The following is a 25,197-nucleotide window of genomic DNA, read 5'->3' on the forward strand; positions in this document are numbered from 1 at the left end:
ACTCTTCCCCCAAGACAGCTATCATTCTCTTCTGCCTATAAATAATGATCCACACATAAATCTCCTTTGACATATTCAATCTCATTTCCCATCTACAGCTGTTGTTGAGCTTGGATGGATTTCATTAAAAATCCTGTAGAAAAGACTACACTAAATTGTGGATAAAATCACCACCATGCTGGAGATGTATCACCTTAGAAATTCTGTGGGATATTTCTGGGTTCTGTAAACATGGAAAAAAAAATTGAAGCTTTATTTTTCTGTGCTGAAATCCTGAGTGATTAAAAACCACTGTATCCTCTTCCTACATTTGAAGTTGATTAAATAGTAATATTTACATAGGTACTGGTAAAGCAGAACCTAAGGAATGTTTGTCTCATCTTAATGAGTGCAGTACAGAGGGTAAGAACAAATGCTAATAAAAAAGCATCTCCATTTTTCTGAATAAAAAACATCAACAGCTTTTACTCCCTTTTTATCTTTCTTAAACTGAAAGTTTTCAACAAAAATAGTCTAAATTAATTTTTGGTGGTATGCTACCATGTTTTCAAGGATTTCAATAAAAAATTAGTCTAGGAGATACATAAACATGTGTGCTGCTGAAGGATCCATGCCTAAGGAGTCTGTGAAGCCATCTGGAATGCATTGCTTTTCCTGATTTTTGGGAAGAGGCAATCCTTTTATCAAGAAGCAGAATTGTTCTAGCATAGTCTGTGTGATCATCAGTTTCTAAGTGAATGAAAGAATGAAACTGTTTTGATAATTACTCAGAGACCAAAATGTAATGCTTGAAGAATAAACACAACAATGTCCGGTAACTGCAGTTTTTACCAAAAACAAAGTTTGTTTGTAGCTATTTTCTAAAATTTCATAACTGTAACCATAATAACAAATCAGGAAAAATGTCTCTCTGGAGTAGGAAATCAAGGCTGGCATTTTCAGAAATAGAGTTTATTGTTCAATTCTTTCTTTTTTGTGTGATTCAAACTGAGATGTGTTATTTCTGTCAAAGTTGCACAGGCTGAGTGTGGTCAAATCAGGGTGAAACTAAATTGTGGAAGTATCAACACAAAGATTTCATGCAAACATGGTTTTAGTAGTTAGTTAACTCCATCCAGAACATAACTTTGGGAACATTCCTGTGTGTTTTCCCTATCCTAAACTGTCAGAGCAACACTAAGACAAGCAGAACAACTGCAAAGATGCACCCTGAAACCCAGGCTTCTAATGCTTGTCCTTTTTTCCCTTCCAAATAAAAGAGGAAAAATATGGGATTTGGAAAGAGCAGCACTGCCCTCCGGTGGGCAGATTAATCCTTCACAGAGGGAAGCCTTGGTTTTCCTTCAGATCTTGAAATATTTAAAAAGCAATGCCTAGAACGGTACTCCCAGTAAAACATAAGTATTGAAACTTTCAGGGTAAGGTTTGAACATGAATAATGAAAACTCTTTTATTTTTGGAGGGTTGTGGTTTTGGTTTTTGCCTTTTTTTTTTTCAGAAATCTGTAAAATTTCTATGTAAGATTAGAAATCACTGCAAAATAGAAGGGGAGTGTTACAAAAGACATATCTTTTGTAAACTGAAACTGCTACAGTGTCAGTAAAGGTGAGTTTACTTCCTTCATGTCTGATTCACTGTCTCACATTTTCAACCCCAAATCACCATTTGCCATTAATCTGATTGGAATAAAATATTCCGCTTTTAGTTATTGAACAGAGCACAATAAAGACCAACTCAAATCAATAGCAAAATGTTTTTATTTGAAGTTAATCAGGAACAACAAAGGAATAAAATGTGTATGTTTTAAATTTGCATATATACAACTATGTTTACATAGAAATAATGTTGTTAAGCTGTTGTTTCTGCTGAAATTTAATTCTTATGGAACCCTTTCACAGGCTTCCTTCCAGGTACCAAACCACTGATAGGAGCTTTCTGAGAACAGGATTTCAAAAGATTTGCATTCACCTTGCAAAGCTTAATTATGATAAATTTATATATAAAACAGAATCAGAAGTCTGCTTACGTCAAAACATCTGACTAAGTCAATCTAAAACCTTTGCTATGGTAAAATTCTGGAATTGTTTGAGTTGGAAAGGACCTTAAAGATCATCTCATTGCAACCTCCCTGCCATGGGCAGGGACACCTTCCCTTAGACTAGGTTGCTCAGAGCCCCATACAACCTGGCCTTGAACACTTCCAGGGATGGGGCAGCCACAGCTTCTCTGGGAAACCTGTGCCAGGGCCTCACCACCCTCACAGTGAAAATTTCTCTCTTTTTTCCTTTTTTTTCTTTCTTTTTTTTTTTTTGGTTTTGTTTTTTTTTTTTTTGGTTTTTTTTTTTGTTTTTTTTTTTTTGGGGGGGTTTTTTTTTTTTTGTTTGTTTGTTTTGTTGGTTTGGTTTTTTTGGTTTTTTTTGGTAGTATCTAGTCTAAACCTGCTCTCTTCCTCTTCTTGTAAAAAACAAAAAAGTAGAATGAGAATCGTTCTGAGTGAATTTCTTTTAAAATGACCATGTCCTATGTTTTCCTAACATTTATATGTCATTTGGGATGCTTACAATGAGTTGGAGTATTTTTTTCCATTTTTTTCCAGACACTTGGCCTGGGAATTCAACCTGCACTGGTAGGTTTGGGGGTTTTGCCAGCTCTTTTTCCTTTTTTTTCTGAATATATTACATGGTGAAAGTCCTTCTGGATTCCTTTAACACTAGTAGTTTAAGATTAATTTTGGGAGATGTTTTGGGTCTTTCAAGTACCTTAAGAAAAATTTCCTCACACCCAGTTAGCTGAAAGCATGTCTTTAATACTAAATACTTTCTCACTAGGACTTTTTCACCCACACTTCGAGCTAAGACCTGCTCTTGCAAATATTCACTTCTCTAGCCATATGGATGTGGCTGAAATATAAAAAACCAATATTTGCTCCTTTACTGGTTTTATTGGCACATCTTCCCTTAAAAAAATTTATTTTTAATGCTCCAACTAATTTTCTACCCTTGGATAATCTCTCTGGCTCAACAGATATTCCTCAGAGGGAGGACTTTTTACTTCACCTTGAGGCTGACCTGACTTACAAGCTCTGTGTTAGCTTTAAGCATGTGTTTCCATACTTTACTGAATTGGTGTTAAAATTATGAATCAGGTTTAATTTTCTCTTGCTGATTTTCCAACTGCCACAGCAATATGTTTCCCTCAACAATTAATTTGTTTAGTATTCATGATCATGCAATTTATTCTAAAACCATTCTCAAGATCATCACCATCTCAAATAAATGCTCTTGTTAAAATGTGGGACTAAAGTTCACTGTAGAGTTATTAGTTGAAATAATGTAGGGACTTTTAATGTGGCTTAGCTTCTTTTCATGTGCTGAGAAGAGTTTAAAGCTAAGCTGACTCTTTTACAAATGCAATAACTCAATGAGATATACATCACAGTTTGTTAGAAAATTACTTTTAAACATTGTTTCTTACTTAAATATATGTTTAAAAAGCTGTATTTGAATATAGATTTAAAACATTATTGAAATCTGAGATATTTACATTGCATTTCAGTTTTATTTAACCAGTATAAATATGAAGTGTAGTAAGATTAAAATGCAGGTATAATTTTTAAAATAATTTTTATAAATATAATCACTATTCTGTGATGTCCTGGGGCTTCCTCTACAACCAGTGATGGCTGCAATGGCGATATCAGTGAGTGTCTCCCAGCTTGAGGGGCTTTGGATCAGGCCTGTTAACATCAACTTCCAGCTATGACCAGATGGATTTGTAAGAGTTGGTTGACATAATTCCTAGAAAAATGGTGGGCTGTTTCTGGAGAAACATGCACTACATCCCCAAGCTTAGCTGATACTTCCAGATATTAGAAGAGACAATTTAATGATCTGTATCTGTACATTTTGGGTGATGAAAGGGACATATCTCCCTGCTATCTAAATTCCAATATACAGAAAAAAAGACCTAATGAAGCTGAACTCACAGCTCCAGGAAAGAACATTTTAGTTCTGTTATTCTCCAAAATTGCAAAAGGACTAATACAGCCTGAGGAGGATTGTAAAATGAATTGTCCTTAGCTGCACTTTTCCTTATGGCCTGATTCCAAAGCAAAGCACTTTCCTTTCACTCCCTATGAATATCTTTTGCTGTCATTCTTTGGTTTATTTTACTTCAGGGACACGGTCAGCTTTTATCTGCCATTAGAGATCCATTTCTGACAGCAGGTAATGACATTTGAAACCTTTTCCCTGCACTATCACTTTAGACTCTTTGTGCCATGAAATTGGTCTTTTTTTTTTCTTTTTCTCCTTCTTAGTTTGCAGATAGTGAGTTGATGCACCAGCCTCTTTGATGTTTCCCATTGGGCACTAGGAAATGACCAGGCAAAAAGCCAAGTCTGGGTGAGACCAACACAGAAACCAAAACTAGAAGAAAAAAAAAAAAAACCAAACCAACAAACCACACCAAAAAAAAAAAAAAAACAACACCAAAACCAAGAGGTTTTTTCCCCTCTACTTTTCATTTAGCTAGAATTTTATATTGACTCCCAAACACGACAGACTGACTTTTTCCAAAACTCCCTCTTTTTAAGAATTGAAAGCTTTTAAAAACTGAAAACTTCAGTTCTTGGCTTAAATCTATCTTTAAAATTATAGAGAAAAAAAATCTATGATTAGTTCAGTCACTTTGCCTACCTTGACATCTAAGGTCAAGGAAGTTGTGAGTGACTCAGGGTGTTTGCAGGGCTGCCAGACTCTGGTTCCATATGTAGCCCACCGAATTGAGCCTGAATATAGCTCTTGAATTTGTCTCCCTTATCCATGCTACATAACCTGTGTATCACTTCATCAGCACCACAATCCCTGGGATCACCTGCCTGGATTTTCTTTGATGTTGTTAGGCAGTGTGAGGAGACCACACGTAGTTTTCTGTGAGCAGTTCAGTGGTATGGAGTGAAGGGTTAATTCTCGCTGATCCCTCTTCAGTCATGTCTGGCTTAGCTGAGCCAGCTCAAGGAGCACAATTTTAATCTGATATAGCCCAGTGGCAAAAAAACCTCTCCTTTAGAGAGCACAGAATGTGCTTAGAAAGCATAAAATGTTGTGTGACTCAGAGAAATCTGTTAGGGTTACAGATCATATGGGCATTGCCTAAATGTGCACTTAGCCAATAGAAGGATGTCATACAGCTGGAAACAAGCTAATTCCCACTCACATTGACATAGTCTAATATTCTATTACACATTCCTATAGAGTCAGAATGGCCTGGGTTGGAAAGGTCCTTACAGATTATCTAGTTCCAAGCCACTACAGTGGAGAGAGACACCTTCCACCAATTCAGAAACCTTTAGAAGTTCTTGAAAAAGTTTTGATGTACTAGGGGTCTAAAATCTATGTAAGCACTCTTTATGAAGGAGGACTTTTAGAAAGATGTATCTTAAAATGTTTGAAAATAGGACCTGTCCAGCAGGTCCCAAAATTGTCACTACTGGTATATTGTTCAGTGAGCCCAGGGGACATACTACAGTCAAATGTCTGTTTCAAATTTGTCATATTGACTTCAATGCACAGTGGAACATGACTGTGAAAGTTAAACAGACTGTAAAAGAAAGAAGGGATGGTCAGTGTAAATCCTGTAGCACAAAGCAGTTCATACAGTCGTATAGAGCCTGATCAATGAGAATTAAAAAACTTGGTTTTTAACATGGAAAAAGAAAACTATGTTTTATTTGTCTGAGTTAAAATAGGAATATTGTGCAGGGAATAAGATTCAACAATAAACACAGTGGCTGCCTCCTGATATTGAATATATTGTTTCCAAAAGGGTGGCAGATCAAGCAAGGAGTGTGATTTTTAACAGTATTGGTCTGACTGAGTTTTGTCAATGCAGGGATTCATATCTTCTTGCAACTTTTCAGAATTAGCAGTTAGTTAAGAGTTTCCTTCCCAGGAGGCTAAAATTTCCCATCACCTAAACAGTGGTAAGTATTGGAAAAATCACCTTCACCTTTCTTTTTTTTCCTCTCTTTACCTTGTCATTTAGTGTCACCAACTGTCACCAATGTGAAAACTTCATATCATTGAAGTAGATGTAGTGGTTATCATATCTAGTTTATTAATATTTATTTACTCACTAAATTGCATCATTCGATTAAGTAATATTCTTTTTATCTATTGCACTGGGTCCAGCTAGGGTGAAGTTAATTTTCTTCACAGCAGCCTGTATAACACCATGTTTTGTAATCGTGTGTGAAACTCTCTCATATTTTGGCTATGGCTGAACAGTGCCCAGGTTTTCTCTGTCTCCCATTCTGACTCCCACAGTGAGCAGGGTGGGACAAAGCCAGGTCAGAGGGATAGTCCATGCCATATAACATCATGCTTAGCAATGAAAAACACTGCAACAACACTGGCTTGTATTTTACTGAACCTTTGGAATTCCTTGCTATGGTTTGGAAGTGGCGGTGCCAACACAAGACCGATGGCACCTCTGTAGGAGTCACTGGTTGTGTGTTTGTCCCTATCCAGCTGCACTGCAGAAACAGCTTTAATGTCATCAAAGCCACATTCAGGAAGGGAAATTTAGAGCACCCTTTCCCAGCTCCCTGCAACCAGGCTCCAGCGTTGCAGGCAAATGCAGTTCTCTGACACATTTGGTAGACAGATTTCTAAATTTCTAGCAAAATTTTAGAGGTGAATGTGTTTCTCATTCTTCAGCAAGCCAGGATAAAAATTACAGAATGTTAAAGGGTTGGAAGGGACCTTAGAGACCATCTTGTTCCAAACCCCGACCATAGGCAGGGACACCTTCCACTAGACCAGGTTGCTCAGAGCCCCGTCCAACCTGGCCTTGAACACTCCCAGGAATGGAACATCCACAGCTTCTCTGGGAAACCTGTGCCAGGGCCTCAGCACCCTCTCAAGGAAGAATTTCTTCCTAATATCTAACCTAAATTTCCCCTCCTTTAATTTGTACCCATTATCCTATCTCTACAGGTCCCAATGAAATGTCTTTCTTCAGCTTGCTGGTATATACTCACCGTATATTGAAATGATATTATTGAAATATATAACATTATATATTTCAATAGCTTAAATAGTGCTTAACAGATATTTTCTTCTTCAACTTGCTGGTGTATACTCACAGTTTCTTTCAACAGCTTAAATAGTGCTTAACAGATATTTTCTTCACTGTAATATGCAAAATTTTGCATTACTGTAGAGAAGAGAAAACAATGAGTTTCTTTAAGAAAAATTTGAATAATTACCACCTGAATTACTCATAGCTGACAATTTTTTTTCCACATTATGTCATAGTTTAGCCTGTACATTGTGATGTTTTCAAAATACATTACCTTCTCTCATTTTTGGGTTGTTTTTTCTTTTTTGTTTTTAATTTTACCTTTCCTGATATTTCTGGCATTTTTTACCTGGATTGTATTTTTTTCTAGTTTTCTGGCATAACCTTCCAACATGTTACCTCTTTAACTTTCATCTTACCGAATCTAAAACTCACTTGGAACAGAATGTCTGCTAATTCTATGTATTTTAATTTTCTCTCTGATGAGTGAGGATTTTAGTTATTAGAAATTAAGTGAAAATTCAGCTTTTGTCCTTCATTTAACAAATTGTTTGTCTTCATTTCTATGATTTTTGAACGACCAAGTATATCTTGTTGACTTTCCCAAGGGTGGTGTAAGTGCTATTAACAACCTCATCTGTTTCAAAAGTGTGTTTTTCATGTATTTACAGGAGATGGTTTAAAAATATTTTTAAACAAAAATATCTCTAAATATTTTTATTTGTTTCACATAAATCCCAGACAATAGAGAACATATGAAATTATATGATAGGAGGAAATTATATTTATAATTCTGTTATCCTTTTACTTCTCAAGTGTTTAGAATTTGAATAAATATGATCATTTGTACAGTTGCACTATTCTACCATTTATTAGGCATTTTGCCAGCCTGCTTCCCCCTGAAAAGTTACTTTTTCTTTGTATTTGACTGTTTTCATGTGTTCACATGTGACTGCAGTGAAAATCATTTTTTGTGGGAGATTGTGCTGTTTTCAGCCTCCACATAGTCTTTTTTCTTGAAAATGCTGCAAAAATATGTGTGACAACATAATTTGGCTTTATTTTATATGACCTACTTTTTCTCTTGGATAAACTTCATCTCAAAGATAAAATCTCAAAGATAACCAACAAAAACAAGTACTACTGGGCAAGAAAAGGAAAATGCAGGATATTAGTGTCCCCAAATGAAACTCTAAGCTCATGGAAGAAAGTCAGACATGTGCTACAGTGTAGGAAAATATTTTACTTAAGAAATAAGAAAAAAACCAAATTAAAATAAACTAGATTAAATTGTCATATATGTTTGTTTAGAAGCAGTCATCAATCATGATTATTCTTTCTTCTGCAAAAGAAATAGAAGCTAAATATTTGTTATAAAATATGTGGGACTCATTCAGCATTTACAGATTCTGAATGTTATATCTGTCTTGTTCGTTCAACTTGTTAGGCTTAAAAATCCTTATTCTTTTGGAGCAGAGATTTTAAGGGCATTTTATAGAAGACTGTGCTAAAAGTTTTTGTTCCCAAGACAATAATTCTAATAACTGTAAACATACATGGAATTTTTTCAGTTGGTAGTAACAGGAAAATTTTGCAATACAGTTGTACACTAACAATGATTCCTAAAATTATATTTTCAACTCAATATGATCTTACAATTTTAAATTCAAGTTCAGTCTTCTGTGACTGAAACAGATTAATTTCCCATTTATAATTTGAAGAATTGACAGAGGTATGAGAGAGGGAACTGCAGCCTTTTAGCAATGGAATTTCCAACTTGGTTCCACTTCTGTAATCTTTCATCAATTCTATATGTAAATGAAAAAAAGCAGAGATCTCAAATCCATCTGCTGGGCTTGTACTTGACAAGACATATTTTTAAAGGTAAATTGTTTCAAAATGTGTTGTTTCTGAAAAGTTGAGAGAAAATCAAGGGGTTTATAGGCAATATAATGTTTGCAGGGTTATGACTTTTCTATTGAAATAATTTATATATATTTTAGCTGGAAATGCTAAAACTCTTGTGTAATTGTATAGTGATGGATGAATACAAGCTAAAATGCAGATATATTTGCAAGCTTTTAAATGCTTTTTGTAGAATTGCACTGAATCATCCCATTCCCATTGCCTGTCCCTTCCTTCCTACAAAGGAAAAAAAAATATGAAATCTGAAATATTGGTCATTTCTATAAGGGTTTTGTAAGCCCTGATTTTTGGCATCATTGCATTTGATCTGTTTCTAATAATTTTTATGCTTTTGCCATGTTTCAGACTGACTTAAAAGAGCAAGTTTTTTCTTTTTTTGTTTTTGTTTGTTTGTTTCTTTTCCTCCAAACCATATGAAATCTTCCAGAGTTGATTTACATTGAGATGTAAGTCCTTCCACACAGACTAATCCTGTGTCTCAGTTGTCCAGTTCTCATTGTTTTTTCAGTGGCAATTCCAATTTTTAAATGAAGAAAAACTGAAGCTGAAGGCTTGTAATAGAAAAAAAGCTATAAAATTTCAAATATCATTGTTAGTATTTTCTGTTGTGTTTGATTTCAGGGGTTTTTTTCCCAATTTAGACAGGCATTAAAAAAAAGAAGTTGTTGATAGATTCAGCAACAGAGAGTTATAAAACATTTTTCCATTCAGTATCTTGGGAGTATTTAAAGAGTTTTGAAATAAAAAGTGTTCTCTTTGTAGTACCTACAATAGGTAATGAGGAACAATTTGAACACAAGGACCAAAATTTGGACTCCTGTTCAAATAGGTGAGCCCAGTTATTTGAATCTTTGAAAAAGTAATTACATGCTTAGCTGCATTCAAAATCCAACAGCATTTTCCTCATCCTTCTGTGTTACCTGTCAGCTACTGCTAAAATAATTATTGTGTTAAAAAAAAAACCTAAGAAACCAATTGTACTTAATTTTGTTTATTAATCATCTTGTCAAAGGTCCAGTGTGAAAAGCTAATTTGGTGCAAGAACCTAATGGATTATCATAGAGGTCTGATGTGAATATCTCTCCACATGTGTTTAAAAGAATATAAATTACTTTTAGTTCAGTAGTTATTTAGAGGGTCATGGACAGAGGACAAGAAAATAAGAATGACCAAATCACTTAGTGCTGTAACTTCAGATCTGTTTAACTTGGTCTGGGGAATCTTTTAAGATAAAGTACAATAGTTTCCCTGTCACACCTTTCCTCCAAAACCCACACATATTTATTGTCTTGCTGTTATGTTAGGTAGGATTTTTCAAAGGATCTGCACTGATATAAATCTTTTTCAAGTCAGGCTCAGCTTCTGCTGAAAGCTGCACAACAAATTTCAAAAGGAAAGGAGCAAGGCTGAGGCTGAATGTTTTTTGAAGGATGTATAGATAATTTTTAACATCAAAAAAATGTCATGCTGCCAGTATGCTTTGGAATATGTGTATTTAGAGAGTAAGCTTATTCTTACACTTGACACACTGAGCACTAGGTAAATGCTTATCAGTTCTGTTTTACAGCCTCTCTGGCCTCAGCTTTCACCTCATTTTTTTGTGCTATTTGGGAGTAAACTACAAGGATTTCAGATATACTCCTTCCTCTCTTCTCCTTTTATTTGGGTAATCTGTTTCTGACCCACGTATCTGATTTTCCTTTGCTCTGCCTGACGTGGACAACAAAAAATTAACCACATGAGGTGGCAACAAAAGGTATAATGATGGAGAAATGTGAGGGTTTGTTTCTTATGGTCTGCCCAGCAGAATCTCAGGCAGTTAAGAATGTTACATCCATAACACAGGTACACAAGAGAATAAATGCTTCATTAAACCAGATCGGATTTCCACACACAGATTTCCAAAATCATTCCAAAGGGTTATGGACAAGCTATCTTGGTATTATTGATTGTATAAGCTAGCAAGAGAGATAATTATTGCTCCTTAAGCATTTCTTACTTCTCCTGTTATGGAGATACCAATGGTTAGGGTTTTTCAGTCTTAAGAAAAGAGATCAGCTTAAATATCTGTTGGTCTAAAAGAGACAGATATTTAGCAAGAGGACCTGGGAATTTTAAAGGACTTAAATTTCTAAGAAACAGATGCTATTCATATTTTTATTAGTTAAAATTTAAGGGCCTCTTAAGTACCTGCAGCAAGCCAATATGTAGAAAAGGGCATAGCAATGCTTGTCAAAATCTGCAGTCAAGAGTGTTCATTGAGCAGTTGAAATAACATTCATGAAATACAGATCTTAATGTTTTAATTATTACTTGAACGCAAATTTACTCATTTTTTCATATTTTTGAGATTTAAATCTCTGAATATTCATCAAGAATAACAGTTTTCTAAGTATCATGGACAAACTTTGGAAAGACTGCTACAAACTACACAAAAGATGAAGATGCATTTTAATGACAGGAAACCTTGCCTCCTGATTTTTCCCCATATTTTGCAGTGGTTATAGATATCCTGAAGTGGTTTACATAGGACAGAAAGAAGCTAAACTACCCCATATCTAAGTCCTTGTTTCAGACCTTTCCTTCTTCTGTATTTTGTGGCCCTTTAACCTGCAAACAGAGATGAAGATTTTCTTTCAAACTTCTTTGGAAACAAACATATACTGACAAAGCCCTTTGATGTGTAGTATAGAAAACTTAGTTTGCATTTATTCTATCATTCTGAACAAAAGACAAGGATGAAAGGGGAGAGCCATTCCCCTGCCACTTGAATTTTCTTTTCAATGCTTCCATAATAGCCTACAAGGCACAAATCTTCATACACGGCAATATCCCTGTGATTTGTTTTATTCATAGAAAATATTACATTGTGGCAAATTTACTGCTGTTTTCAGTGATTGCTCCACACTGGCATCAATTTACATCAGTTAATCAGAGAATTCAGAGAAGCAATAATGTTGCTACTTCCTCTTGACCTTTGTCTTTTTTACCTGCCTATTTTGCTGCACAGTGTTATCAGCTGAGTTGACTCTGATTCTTTCCCTGGTGTGCCATATCTGCTCCTAACTCATCCCATTTACTTGTCACAGAGAACTTTGCATTGACATGTTTTTTCCATTGCTCAGGTGGTTCATGCTGTTTTCTGTTTTCTTCTTGATCGGTTTACTTCCATGATCCACACCTTTTTTCTCCTAACAATAAAGGGGAATATAAGGAAGTATGTGCATGTAGTTGTTTAAACTTGGCTAAATAATTCAATGTGGTCTATCAGTTTATTTTTTGAATGCAAGGCATAATGCTGTTCTCATTTTATCTAATTTTAATTTATTAAAAATTGGACATTTATGATAAGGTATTTATTTATGATATTTTGTCAATGTAGAAGGATTTGATTGCCTCCAGAAGCAAATTCTTACCCTCACCATTGGGTCTGTAAAGTTAGGTGAAATTCTTCCTTTATTCTCAGTGCCTCTTGCTGGCTCTGTGATCACTTCTGCTGAAGTCAACTGGATTAATCACAGATTTCCTTTCTGGATACTTTTAAATAGCCCCACTTTTTATTATAATATATTCAGAAACATATTTCTCTGATTCTGACTTAAGATTCTTTGATTCTGTCTTGGAAACTGCTGAGAAAAGGAAGGGAATGTTGAGCTGCAGCTAACCAGTCAGACATGCCATGGACTGACCCAGAAAAGAACCTCAGTGCTGTCCTGTCAGATCTTCCTGGATGTGCTGAAACAAGGCAAGTGTTTTGTTTGCTTTAAAAAGGCCTTCTTTCAAATTGAGGGGAAGGTGACATATTCCAGTTTTGCTTTCTGCGCAATTCTTTTTCCAAGACAGTCTGAAGAACTATCCCTAATGACAGCAGTGCCTTTTTAATCACTTTCCTGATATAGACTTGTTAACATGAAGGCAGATTACTCGCCAGCAATTTATTTGGATCTTTTAATTTAATTATTCAGCTTAATCCAAATTTCTGAACACTTTTCAAGGGATGTATAAAATCTGTAAGGGATTTATACTTTTTTTCTTCCTTTTCATTATGGTCTTACTGGAAGTCAGGATTTAAACTATGAATGCACAAAACAACATGGTATTTGCTCGTGTGATAGGAATCTAAAACTCCTCAGAACCTTTTGTCCGTTTCTGTATGGTCTTCCACACAAAGCAAATGTATTGGTTACTTCATCCGTTACTATATTATCCATTACTGTATTATTTTGCACATTACACATCCCCTCTGTTTAGTGATAACCCCTAGGAATCTTGTTGGGTGTGCATGTGAAAGTTCTTGGGCAGTGTCTCAGAGCAAACACTCACGTGACTCCACAAGAAGATCTTCCCACTACAGGAAATCTTCCAATGTGATGAGGCCACCAGACATCAACTCAGAGATTTCAATAATTGCTAGCTCAATATACACTTAGACTCAGGATTTGGGGAATGTTTAGGGACTGAAGGCAGATATCAGGTCCATTTCCCTTCTCTATCTTCCCACCTTTGACATACTACAGGCCAATGGAGATCTACCTAACCTAGACCTAGGGACACTTACTCTTGTTCCATGGCCTTGAAAGCAGGTTGGGGTTCTTTCAGTTTGGTTTTGGAGGGCTTAGGATGGTCAATTGGTTGGATTTTTAATTATCATAAACTATATGACTTCAGGAGGGAAACAGAGACACTGCTCCTTCATACCTTTCTCTTGATTAAAATGCAGGTATTCCCAAATTTGTTCAATACTTTTGTGTTTTACAGCATAGTTTTCTCACCACCTCTAATCCAATTTAAATAAAATAATGTTGCTCATTTCTGATATCTTTAATACTGCATGTACTTTTAAAATTTTGTGATCTTCTGTAGGAACCTCAGGATAAGAAATAGCATTCCAGAAAACAGAAGATTTAGTAAATTCTCTCAGCTGGGTTATTCTGGAAACAGGTGAAAAAAGGGTGAATACAAAGACTATGTACCCCTCTGCTCCCATGACTCCTCTGAGTTATGTCTTGCTGGGTCAAACATGAGAAGATCTTTGAAGAGAGTATATTTTGAAGAGAGAACATTACTGATGTATATTATGTGGCTTTTCGTCAGGCAACGTTTAATAATGAATTACATAAAGAATTAAATATTTCTAATTAAAACATCTGATAACTTGTTTAGTAAATGAGCTCCATGTTTTTTCTTCCATATGAAGTTTCACAGTTGGATGATCACTATCAGACCATGGATCTTTTTAATCCCCCCCCTTTTTTTTAGTATGGTGTTACTGCAATCCAGCTCTGGAGTCCCCAGCACAGGAGGAGCTGTTGGAGCACATCCAAAGAAGGGCCACCAAGGTGATCAGAGGGATGGAGCACCTCTCCTGCGAGGAAAGGCTGAGAGAACTGGGATCGTTCAGCCTGGAGAAGAGAAGGCTTTGGGGTGATCTAATTTCAGCCTTCCAGTACCTGAAGGGAGCCCACAGGAAAGATGGAGAGAGACTATTTACTTGCACCTGGAGTGATAGGACAAGGAGGAATGGCTTCACACTGAAATATGGTATGTTTAGATTGGATATTGGGAAGGAATTCTTTACTTTGGGGGTGGTGAGGCACAGGCACGGGTTGGATGGGGCTCTGAGTAACCTTCCTTCCTTCCTTCCTTCTAGTGGAAGGTGTTCCTGTCCATGGCAGGAAGGTTGGAATGGGATGATCTTTAAGTTTCCTTTCAACCCAGGTCAGTACATGATTACTGAGAAGTTATTCTTCCATGTGATCTCCATTTTAAACTTCTCCTTTTGCTGCAGTGGTGCAAACAGCTCATAGTCCATTTCTGTACCTTCACAGCAATCTTTTGCTTTGGTTTTCTATCTGCCTCTCTGGAAGTCCCCATAGGGAAAGGGACAAACACTTCAGACATCTGAAAAAAGCTGCCAAAAGAAAGCAGATTTTCATTTCATTTTGATAGGTCAAGGCAAGTCTGTGGGGGTGACAAAATGTTTTCCCACAGAGAGCTGGCTATTAATGTAATGTCAGGCTTTAAGTATGTTTGTGATAGTCTGGGTACTAGAGGAATTATCTGAGCACAGCATCCCCTCTCCTCCTATGTCAGCAGTCTTTTCATCCTGTGCTGGAGACTGATCAAGCAAGGAAATGAAAACAGCCCAATAAAGCTAGAAAACCTGTGGAGCTGCAGATATGGATGCAGTATAAATGGCCTAAATTGTGCATCTCTTAGATTTCTACCCTGTCAATGGCCTACTTCTTTAAAAATGACCTAACCTGATGTTTCCCTTGTATGGCTATATTAATTTATAGAAACCTTGATTATCAAAATTAAATAAGTTGTCATCTTTCTCTGGGTTTTATCACACTAATAGAGTATTTGACTTTATATAATTTAAAGTATTTTAAAATCATATTGCATTATTTTGTCATAAAGTTCCTAAGTAGTATCATAAAGCTGAGTTTAGAAAATAACATGCAACTGATTTAATTAGTTTCAACTGAATAATCTCATTTCTTTTTAATTTTGCAGTATTTCCTTGGGTGATTAATTTCTTTGCTGCAAGGTGTCCATGACCTGTGAGTATTCACAACTTGCAGTAGATGGTAGTAAACCGTTAGTAACAGTGGCAAATGCTTACTCTTTTCCTGAGTGGATCATACCATTTCACCAGTTTAGTCATGTAGCAAACCAACCAAATCCAACTTTCAAGAGTCCTATCAATTCACTAAAGAAATTAAAGTGAGAAGCAAATTTTAGGATTAGGCCAAAAATTAAAAAAAATGTAACTAAGACTGCAGAAGAAGAATGAGCAAGAAAATTATAAGAGGAATAAAAGTAGAAGCAAACTAAGTCAATGTCTAGAGGGCAGTTTGCAAGTCACAAGATGTGCTTGTCATTAAAAGGCATAGAAATGGCCTGGAATAAAATTCATAATGTTCAACCAAGGTCAACAAGTCCAAAGTCCAGCATTTGGGGTGAAATAACACAATGTCCCAGCACTGACTGAGCCTGACAAGCTGATAGGGATGTCTAATTGCTGCCTTTAGATATCTAAGGGATGATTGCAGGGAAGGCAAATGGACTCTTCTCAGAATTGCAAAGGGAAAGCCCAAGAGGCAAAAAACACAAATTGCAGCAGCTGATATTCCAATAAGACACAGAGAGGAGAAGAAAGTCACTATGCAGGGAGTCAATGCCTGGTGTTTATGGAGTCTTCCACCTTGGAAGTATTCAGATCTTGCCTTGACATGGCCCTCAACAGCCTCATCTAATTTCTGGTTAACCCAGTCTCAAGCAGGAGTGGGACCAGATGCTTGTCATAGGTCCCTTTCAGCATAAACCTCTTTGCTTCTGTAATTCCTGACTGCTGGCAAGCAAGCATTGGCACACTGCTGAATTCTGCTCCCCTCATATTGAAGGTTCACAAATGAAAATGTGGAAACATGGGTTCGTATCCTGTAAGAACTTACAACCAGCTCATACTATTACAGACTATAATATTTCACAAACAAATTAATGCAAGAACTCACTTTTAATTACTATCAGCTCAGTGTCCATGGCTTGCCTATTAATTATTGCTACTATGGCCTTATTGCCAGATAAAATTGTTTAGCAAATTACTTCATTTGCAGGAGTCACAGCTCCAACTTGAGACGACCCATGCTAAGTCATGTCTTTGGCCACACTGTAATCAACCTGTATGAACTGTAAGTGGCCACAGTTTTTGCTCTTCTGGGCTAATCTCTTCACCATTAGAGCATTAATTCAAAATTTAAAATGCAGAGGCATCTTGGGTAATAGTGTTTGTCTTTTATTAATTATACATAGTGTCAATTGATACAAACAGCAAAATTATGCAAAACATGACAAATGAATCCAAAGTCCATCAACACAAAGTTCCTCAGACGTGTGACAAAAACCATTTGATTAGGAATAAGGCAGGACTAAACTAGTATTGTTTCAGACAGCATGGACAATTGCAATGATTTAACCTTGCCTGGCTGCCAGATGCCCACCCAGAAGATTCCTCAGAGCCCTCCTCAACACAGCAGGGCAAAAGTAATTTACAGCCATCCTCAAGTGGTGCAGGGAGATGAGGACTGAGAGCTTGTGGTCAGTCCATAACAGCTCTCTGTCACTCCCTCCTCTTCTTCCCCTACTCCCTGCAGTTGCACAACTCTGCTAGGTGTGGGATAACCTAATATGTGCAGCTGAGCAAAGTGAATTGTTTAGAGAAATCATCAACTTGTGTGCTAGAGTCAGTGTTCAGAAAGATGTCAAAACTTAAACCTCTTAAAATGAAGGCTATTAAAATTATTGCTGAGAAAGCACAAAAAGTTACAAAGACACCACTATGGCACAGTTCAGCAGAGCTCAGCACTACAAACATGACCTGGTCATAATTATGCATCTACATCTACACACATTTGTATTCATATATGTGTGTGTCTGTGAGATATAATATATAGAAGAGCAATTCCTACTCTGTCTAGCATGATGACCCAGAGATCTAATCCATTTGCCAGATACAGACTCAGTTTTCTCTTGCTCTTTAAGGGCAGTATGATTAAGCTGCACTGAATTTTGTTTTAAAAACTTTGTGCTTAAGTAAATAATTATTTCTTTTTAGCAAGGTGAAATATTACTATATTGCTTTCATTATGGTATGATAGATATTACACTAAATTGAGGTTCCTGCTGTCAGGCCAAGATTTTGATTGTGATTTAGTGCTTGATATCCTTTCAAATGGCAATTCTTTCAAATACCATAGTTCTCAAAGAGTGAGACAAGGGACTAGTTCTCAAACTAGTGAAGGAAGTATGGACAGAGAACTGCGATGTCATCCAAGAGTCTCATTTCAAGACTTTCTCGTTTCTTCACAATTTATATTATCTCCATTTCTGTCAATTAACAGATAGAGCTTCTCTCTTCCAAAGATTGCCTTTCCTTTGACAGGCAGGAATATGGCTGGTGTGCCCAGATTCTCCACAAGGAAGAGTGTCATACCACAAATCAGGGTTTAGCGCTCTGATTGAGAATCAGAAACAGTAACTCCCAGGGCTCAAAACATAGAATCAGTATGCCTTTACTTTTCTGAAGCTCAAAAGTTTTGACAGATTAAATTTATAACCAAATGGTTACATTGGTTAGTACACTGCCTGTTTAATTCACTCTTGCTCTACTACAGCTGCAGCTCTCACCCTCCACTGTGCTTTAACTTTATCAAGGACTTGCATCCCATGGCACATTTATGCCTGGCAAGAAAATACAAAACAAGCATGCATTTCATAATGTCTTCTCTGATTAGTTCTCCAGTTCTGTGGTCAAAGAACCATGTCTTACACAGATTAAATTTGTGCTGCTGAATTACTGTTCAGTGCTGAACATGTTGCTGAGCTATGGCACATTACTAAACAATTCATTTCCCAGCTCTTCCTTTATAAATGAAATTACTTTTAAAGGAACTTTTTAAGCAGAATGAGGAAAGATACAGCTTTCACTGTTGTCCTCATAATTACCCTTGTGAGGAATTATCAAAAGAAAACTGTATAAGCAATAAATTTGGCAGCAATATTTTATTTATATTGTCACTTAAAAATATCAAATTACAAGAAATAGTGCAAATCCAGTGACCTGCCTTACATTTCTGTGGGTTTGCTTGTGTTTTATCTGAGACAAGTGTCTTCAGCGCTCCCCCTCTGAGTGGATTTCTTTTCTTCTTATTTGCATATCCTGTGCATGATTATGACTGCTCAGAATGTTGTAAAAACCTATGTCAGTGAAGTTTTATGATGTAATTCATTTACAAGCATCTCCTATAAATATCTGCTTGTGTGGATTATTACTTTCCTTCTCAGGCTGTGTCTTCTGTCAGGCCTTAATTCACAGATGTTTTTGAGACAGAAATGAAGCTGAAAAAATCATCTGATGAGAAATATGTTTCTCCTAGTAACTATGAGATTTTCTTTGCTTCTCTGCTTGCAATTTTTGTGTGTGTTTGTGTAGGACTGATTGTACTTTCTTGGTTATCAATCCAGGAGTTGGAACGAGGTAAGTAGCCAACCTTTAGCTACAGAGCTTTAGGAATTTCTTAGACTTTGAAGACATTGCTCTTAAAATTGTAGGGGTTTTTTTTATTTTTTTGTTGTTGTTTTATTTTTTGTTTTTTTGGGGTTTTTTTATTTCATGCTATGTTTTTAATGCTGGGGACAGGAGAAGTGGTGTTTTAGGGTTTCTGTGTTTTCCTGCCCTGAAAAATGATGTGAACAAAACGGGGAAAAACCAAGCACAGAAATCATGCTCTGAAGGCATATAAAGTAATTTTCATGGTTTAGGCTTTGGAAAAGATCCCTAAGATGCAATCCAAGTCATAAAGCTTGAGTTACTCCCCACATTCTTCAGCTAGTGAAGGTAATATGGAAAACTGTGAAATTTTACCTTTTTCTCCATGTATGAGTTTTGAATCAGAACACAAATAATCCACTGAAAAGCTAATAATCTCCTAGAGTTTGTGGGGCCCACCCCTTGGAGTCTATTAATGTTTTTATTTTAAAAAATCAAGTTCCTTATTGGTGTGAGAGAGTTCCTGCATCAGTCAGTTGCTTGCCCCAGGTAAAGTCATTCTTAGTCTTTATTCAGTGCTCAGAATGTAATGGAAGAAGTTACTGATACTCAAAGCAAATTAAATTAAAATATCTATATATATAGATAGATATATTTATAAAAAACATATATTGATATATATATATAAATGCATATATTGAGAGATATATATAAAATATATATATTGATACATATATATGGTAGATAGATAGATAGATAGATAGATAGATAGATAGATAGATAGATAGATAGATAGATAGAATGTTTCATGATGTTTAAATGGAATTAAAATTTTGGTTAAGAAATCATGTGGATATAAGGTAAGATTTGCAATTATTTTAAAGATCAGCCTTCAAAGGAGCCCAAAGCAGTCTGCTATTATTAATTGATATTAAATTGGTGTTACTATGTTATGCCTTCCATAATAAACTGTTCATTGTAGTGTTTATTGCTTATCTGCTGTTATGATTAATTTATTAAATATATTAGAAATGCCTATGCGCAAATTAACATGAGAATGAGACCGTATGCCAAAGTCAATAGTATGGATTTTATCTGACAGTAAGCAAGAGAGATAAAAAGGAAGAAATAAGAAAGATGAGACTGGGAGGGACGAGTAAGGTGGAGAAAGATCAAGTAGAAAATATCAACACTCCATGGATCCCAATGGCAACCTGTTGATCTTCTTGGTGGTGAAGGTTTCTTGAAAAACACAGAATCCAGCGGATTAATATAATTTTGGGCCAGGTGGCAATGCCCAGGTTCCTGTTAGGAGGTGTCTTCAGGGAGGAGAGAGCTTTGGTGGTCACAGCCTCTTTATGCTGTTTTGCCATAAAGGGCAAAACTCCTTCATAACCATGTTTAAACTATGAATGATAATATTTCAGTCTCTGGCGTCTGCTTTTGTCTTAAAACTTGCTTTGATGTTAATGCCTTCAAACACAACCTAAAATACTACTGGTACTGCAACCAGTAAGAAAAAGGCATTTCCTATCAATCAACCTTAATTCAGATATTTTCTGAGAATTTCCCGTGTGTTACACAGTGAAGAAATATTTTTTTTAATGTATAATGAATTCCTTTATGTATACCTCATGTCCTGTAGCATATTAAAATCAAGATTAAATTTGCAGCGAGGATCAGTTGTCTAATTTCTTTATAAATTCTCCCAGAATTTCATGTGTGCATTGGTGAGAAAGGTCAGGTCAAAAATAATTTCACTATTCTGACATTGGATGTTTCCAGGGTTATCATCGAAACCAGTTTACACATATAAAAAAGGGCACAGCACAAATACATAAAGTGTGAGGCAATATTTCATAATATTTTTTTTATCCAGAACATAGAAAATACTCATAATTCACTATTTGCCTTCCCGTTTATCTCCATCCTTTGTGTTAGATATAACTGGGCATATCATTGTATCCTTTTTGCACACACAGTGTTGCAGAAAAACAGCATCTAAAACAAAATTGAAAGTAATGAGATCTAAGGGCAAATAGAATTCATAAAAATATGATCACCATTATAACTATTGTAAACATTAAAAAGTCTATTTTTTTCTTTAAACTCAGCACTAGGCAGAACATCTCTGATCACAAAGCAGTAAAAAAAACCCCTAGAAATTATTGTATTGATGATCTGTGTGAAATAAAATCTAATGTAACATTTTTCATTTATTTCTATATCATTAAAACACCTTTTTTTTTTCATTATCTAGCTGAAGCAGATGTGATTACTCATAGCTATATGGGAATATTAAAAATAGTCTCTGGTACATCTTTCACTTCAACCTTACAAAACAGTTCCTCAGCAGATTTCAAAGTCCTTGCCTTTGATGTCGAAAAATTGGTAAGAACCTATCAGCTTGTGGTTTAGTCAAGATTATTTGTAGGTACATTAATTCCTTAACATTAACTGCTGTTGATGGTTTTTCCTTTCCAAAAAAGGGTTATTTCAGGTCCTAAGCCTGATCAGAACCCAATATATTCCTTACTTGAGAAAATCAATGAATCGTCAAAGAAATACCTTGCTTCTGTAGTCGAGAAAAAGTTATTTAGTACTACAACCATGATTATAGTGTGAGAATGTGTGTATATTTAATTATTAATAATTTTTATTATTTTATTAATAATATATTATTATATATTATTATAATATTATTATATTATTAATTTTTTATTATTGTATTGGTTCAAGATTTCTCTTTTTCATATAGATACAAAACATCTTTCACGAAAGTGATCTGAAACACAAGTTTGAGAGATGTGAAATTTCCCAGTTCAAGTAGGTACAGTTTAATTTAACTTTGAAAATAAATGTCAAATGTCCTTACTTAGATATTTCTCTCAGAAGTATTTACCTTGATTATCAAGACGTCCTTGGGAACCTCCTATGTTATGCCTTTCGCATGCTACATCTTCCAATGTGCTCAGTTTGACAAACTGAGTTTGGGCAAACTTTCTTCTCAAGCAGTCCCTGCCTTGACCAAACCAGTAAGGCTGAGCCCTAACACCCACTCAGAAAAATTCCATATTTCAAAGGACTGCTGAATTATTTTTTTACCAAGGTGCTGTTTGCAGGGTTGCTGATCCTTGCCATCTGGAACAAATTTCAGGTTAGAGATCTCCTGGCATAAGCCTGGAGGCTCAGGCACTGATATGTCCCTATGATCCACTTAATTCACCTTCCTTAGGATGTTAACAAGTAAGGCTGTCATTTGACACCAGGAAAAACTGCAGCCTCTGTGTCCTAAAGATTCTGTGAGTCTGCTTCTTTTAGTAAAGCTCATTTTCAATATTCTGGGGTGTTGGTTGTCCTACTGAAGGCCAGCTGACAAAAGTTATACAGCGATGTCTGTGGTGTTAATTCCATCTGCGCTATTCTTAATAAAGTCCTGGTTCAGCAAAACACCTGTAACACTGTCTCTCATTATTACACAGTTCCATGATGTGTTCCTATCCTGTCCAAAACATTCTAATCTCAATGGGAACCATGTGGTGTTGGTTGTGGTTTTTCTTTTTCTTTTTTATTGTTGCTTCTTTTTCTACAGGAGATCAGAAGATGACCACGACAGATTGACAACAGAGAGCAGGTAATTGTATATAACAAAGTTTACTTAAAATACAGGCAAGAGACAATGATACTGGTAATTTAGACAGTTCTACTGTGGGCTGTGAATAGATTAAAAAAAAAAAAAAACCAAAAACAAATATTTTTAGAATTTAGATAAGGCCCTCTAAAGAGGATGAAGATTCAAGACATATATTTTTGCTTAAAACTTCCTTTAGGATTAGATTTTAAAAAATGATAGTCCCTGGGACTGTCAATTTAGAAAGAAAAATGGAAGAGTAAGTAAGAGAGAGGTAAGAAACTATCTAGAAAGGAAAAGAAATAGGTTTGTGCTGTTTGCACATGTAAAACTGCTTAAACTGAGGCCAGATCTCATGCCACTACCAGTAACTCAAGTTTTAAATCAAGAGAAGTCTAATGACACACTGTGATAGGCAAGAATAAAAGAGAGGATAAAAGATTGACCCTAGAACTGAAGAATCCTGGGAAATGCATGGTATAACTGGCTGTCTCATAGGTGAACCCAGAAAATTAAAGTACACATTACATGACAACAGATCAATAGTTTTGTGCTACCACATGTTCTTGTGATATCAGTGTAAGTACATAAAGTTGATAAATATGTAGAGGAGATTAGTTTATTTGAATGACTGTCCTTGAAAAAAAAAAACCACAAACAAGATATTGGGATATTATCTGACCATGAATATCAGTAAGGAATGGGAAGCAGATTTACATTGGAGCAATCTTTTGATTGGAATAGTGAGGACATAACCCTATTAGCTAGAAAGCAGAGTATGAACACTTTATGAAGGATTATATAATATTAAGGGAATGGACTGCACAGCAGCAGGAGTAGGCCACTTCCAAAGTGTTGTCCTTGGAAAGGTAGATCCAGCCAGGAAATTTGGGTTCTGCACAAAGAAAGGGACTATTCTCATCAAAATTTGGGCATCAAAGATGGAGACATCTCTGAGCAGTTTGCTCAAGACTACCTTTGTAAGTGCTGGGTTTTTAGTTTTCTCATCTGGTTAATTTAGAAGCCTTTCTGGAGGAGACCAATTATGCCAAAGAACAGCTCATTTCTTTCTGTCAACCAAAATGAGAATCTAGATATCTACACTGTAAATAACTGTGTTGGCAAAACTCATCCCACCACTGTATCTTGACACAACAATCATAGAAATTGCAGAAAATCTACTGGGTTTGAATGGTGGATCTTGTTTTTAATAAAACAGTAAGGATCTGTCTTAACTTCTGCATCTAATAACTTTGTCTCAGACATTACTTGCTTTTCATTTAAACCGTGTTTACCCCTTCAGGCAATCTGCTTGGCATTTCACCCTTGAAACGCTGCTGCTGCTGAGTCACAAGGAGAGCAATAAAAGCTTTTGTTTGCTCAGCATGGCCTAGAGGTTATCAGAAATATGCAAGAAGGGGAGCTTTTCTACATATTGCAAACTACAAACCATGCTCAGCAAGACGACAGGATTAATCACTCCTTACAAAGAGCAGTACTGAGTCAGTTGCAAGTGGGTAGTTTAAGGGTAAAATGTTTGCACCTAAATTTAAGTAAAGGAGAAAATGTTTATCTTTGGCAAGCATCATACTTCAACATTACCTTACTCTAGCTGCAAACATAAAACTTCATAATAGTGTCTAGAAAGGATGGAGAGAGCAAACAGAAAACACTCTGGATGAAATTCATAGAAGTTAAATGCAGTTTAACCACAATTTCTAAATATCTCTGTTTTCAGCCACCTTTGTTTCCTTGTGAGAATCCAGGCAATCACACAGCAGATCTGCTAAAATGCAGAATCCACAGATTTGCTTTATAAAAATGGTCACTTGGTATTATATTTTGCCATATTACACAATTTTCATAATAATTCCTGGTTCACCTTCAGTATTTTAGGGCTAAAACTAATAGACCTGTTGAACAACAGTAAAGCTATTTCTTTAGTTTTTTTCAAGTTCAACTCCATTGCAGCAATTGAAATGAACGTTGTCTTGTTTTTTGGGGTTTTTTTTCCTGATAGTGATAGTAAGAGTAGATAAGGAAAAAACAAAGTTCCTCCAAGGTTCAATCTAACCTGATGACTAAGAGATGTTTCTTTATGTCATCTTTGCCAGCCAATATTTTAAAAAAAACCAATCTGGCTTTGCCAATGGAACCAGAGTTAGAATGAAATATTGTCTAGATGATGTTGCATAGCAGATTTTTTTCATCAGTTTGAATAACTAATTAATTTCTCTGTTTTGTATTGCTAGTGTGGTTGTGATCCTCACCCTTTATTTTACCCATATGGTAACTCTTGAGAAAATAAAAAATGAGCTGGTTTTGGGTGTCACTGCAAATAACCCTACCAAGACTTTGAAAATTGATGTGAACAGCATACAAATCACAGGTAATATTAGAAAGGGGTTTTTTTGAGGTTTTTGTTCCTTTTTTTTTTTTAGGGGGGTTGGTTTTGTTTGGGGTTTTTTTTTGGTTTTAATTCTAAACACACCTCAGAACTACA

The 25,197-nt window shown here is 35.8% G+C and overlaps 1 protein-coding gene across 1 annotated transcript in view; it reads left to right on the forward strand.

Annotated features, from left to right (window-relative positions):
- The first annotated feature begins 18,906 nt into the window (after nt 1-18,906).
- The window catches only part of TMPRSS15 (transmembrane serine protease 15), a 52,571-nt gene continuing 46,280 nt past the window's right edge, over nt 18,907-25,197 (forward strand). Inside the window, exons 1-5 of the mRNA XM_031063562.1 lie at nt 18,907-19,051; nt 21,324-21,454; nt 21,822-21,889; nt 22,656-22,697; nt 24,947-25,083. Of these exons, the coding sequence (XP_030919422.1) occupies nt 18,907-19,051; nt 21,324-21,454; nt 21,822-21,889; nt 22,656-22,697; nt 24,947-25,083 (523 nt within the window). The remainder of the gene's footprint in view (nt 19,052-21,323; nt 21,455-21,821; nt 21,890-22,655; nt 22,698-24,946; nt 25,084-25,197) is intronic.

The sequence above is a fragment of the Geospiza fortis genome, unplaced genomic scaffold, assembly GCF_000277835.1.
Source record: "Geospiza fortis unplaced genomic scaffold, GeoFor_1.0 scaffold83, whole genome shotgun sequence".
Taxonomy (NCBI): Eukaryota; Metazoa; Chordata; class Aves; order Passeriformes; family Thraupidae; genus Geospiza; species Geospiza fortis.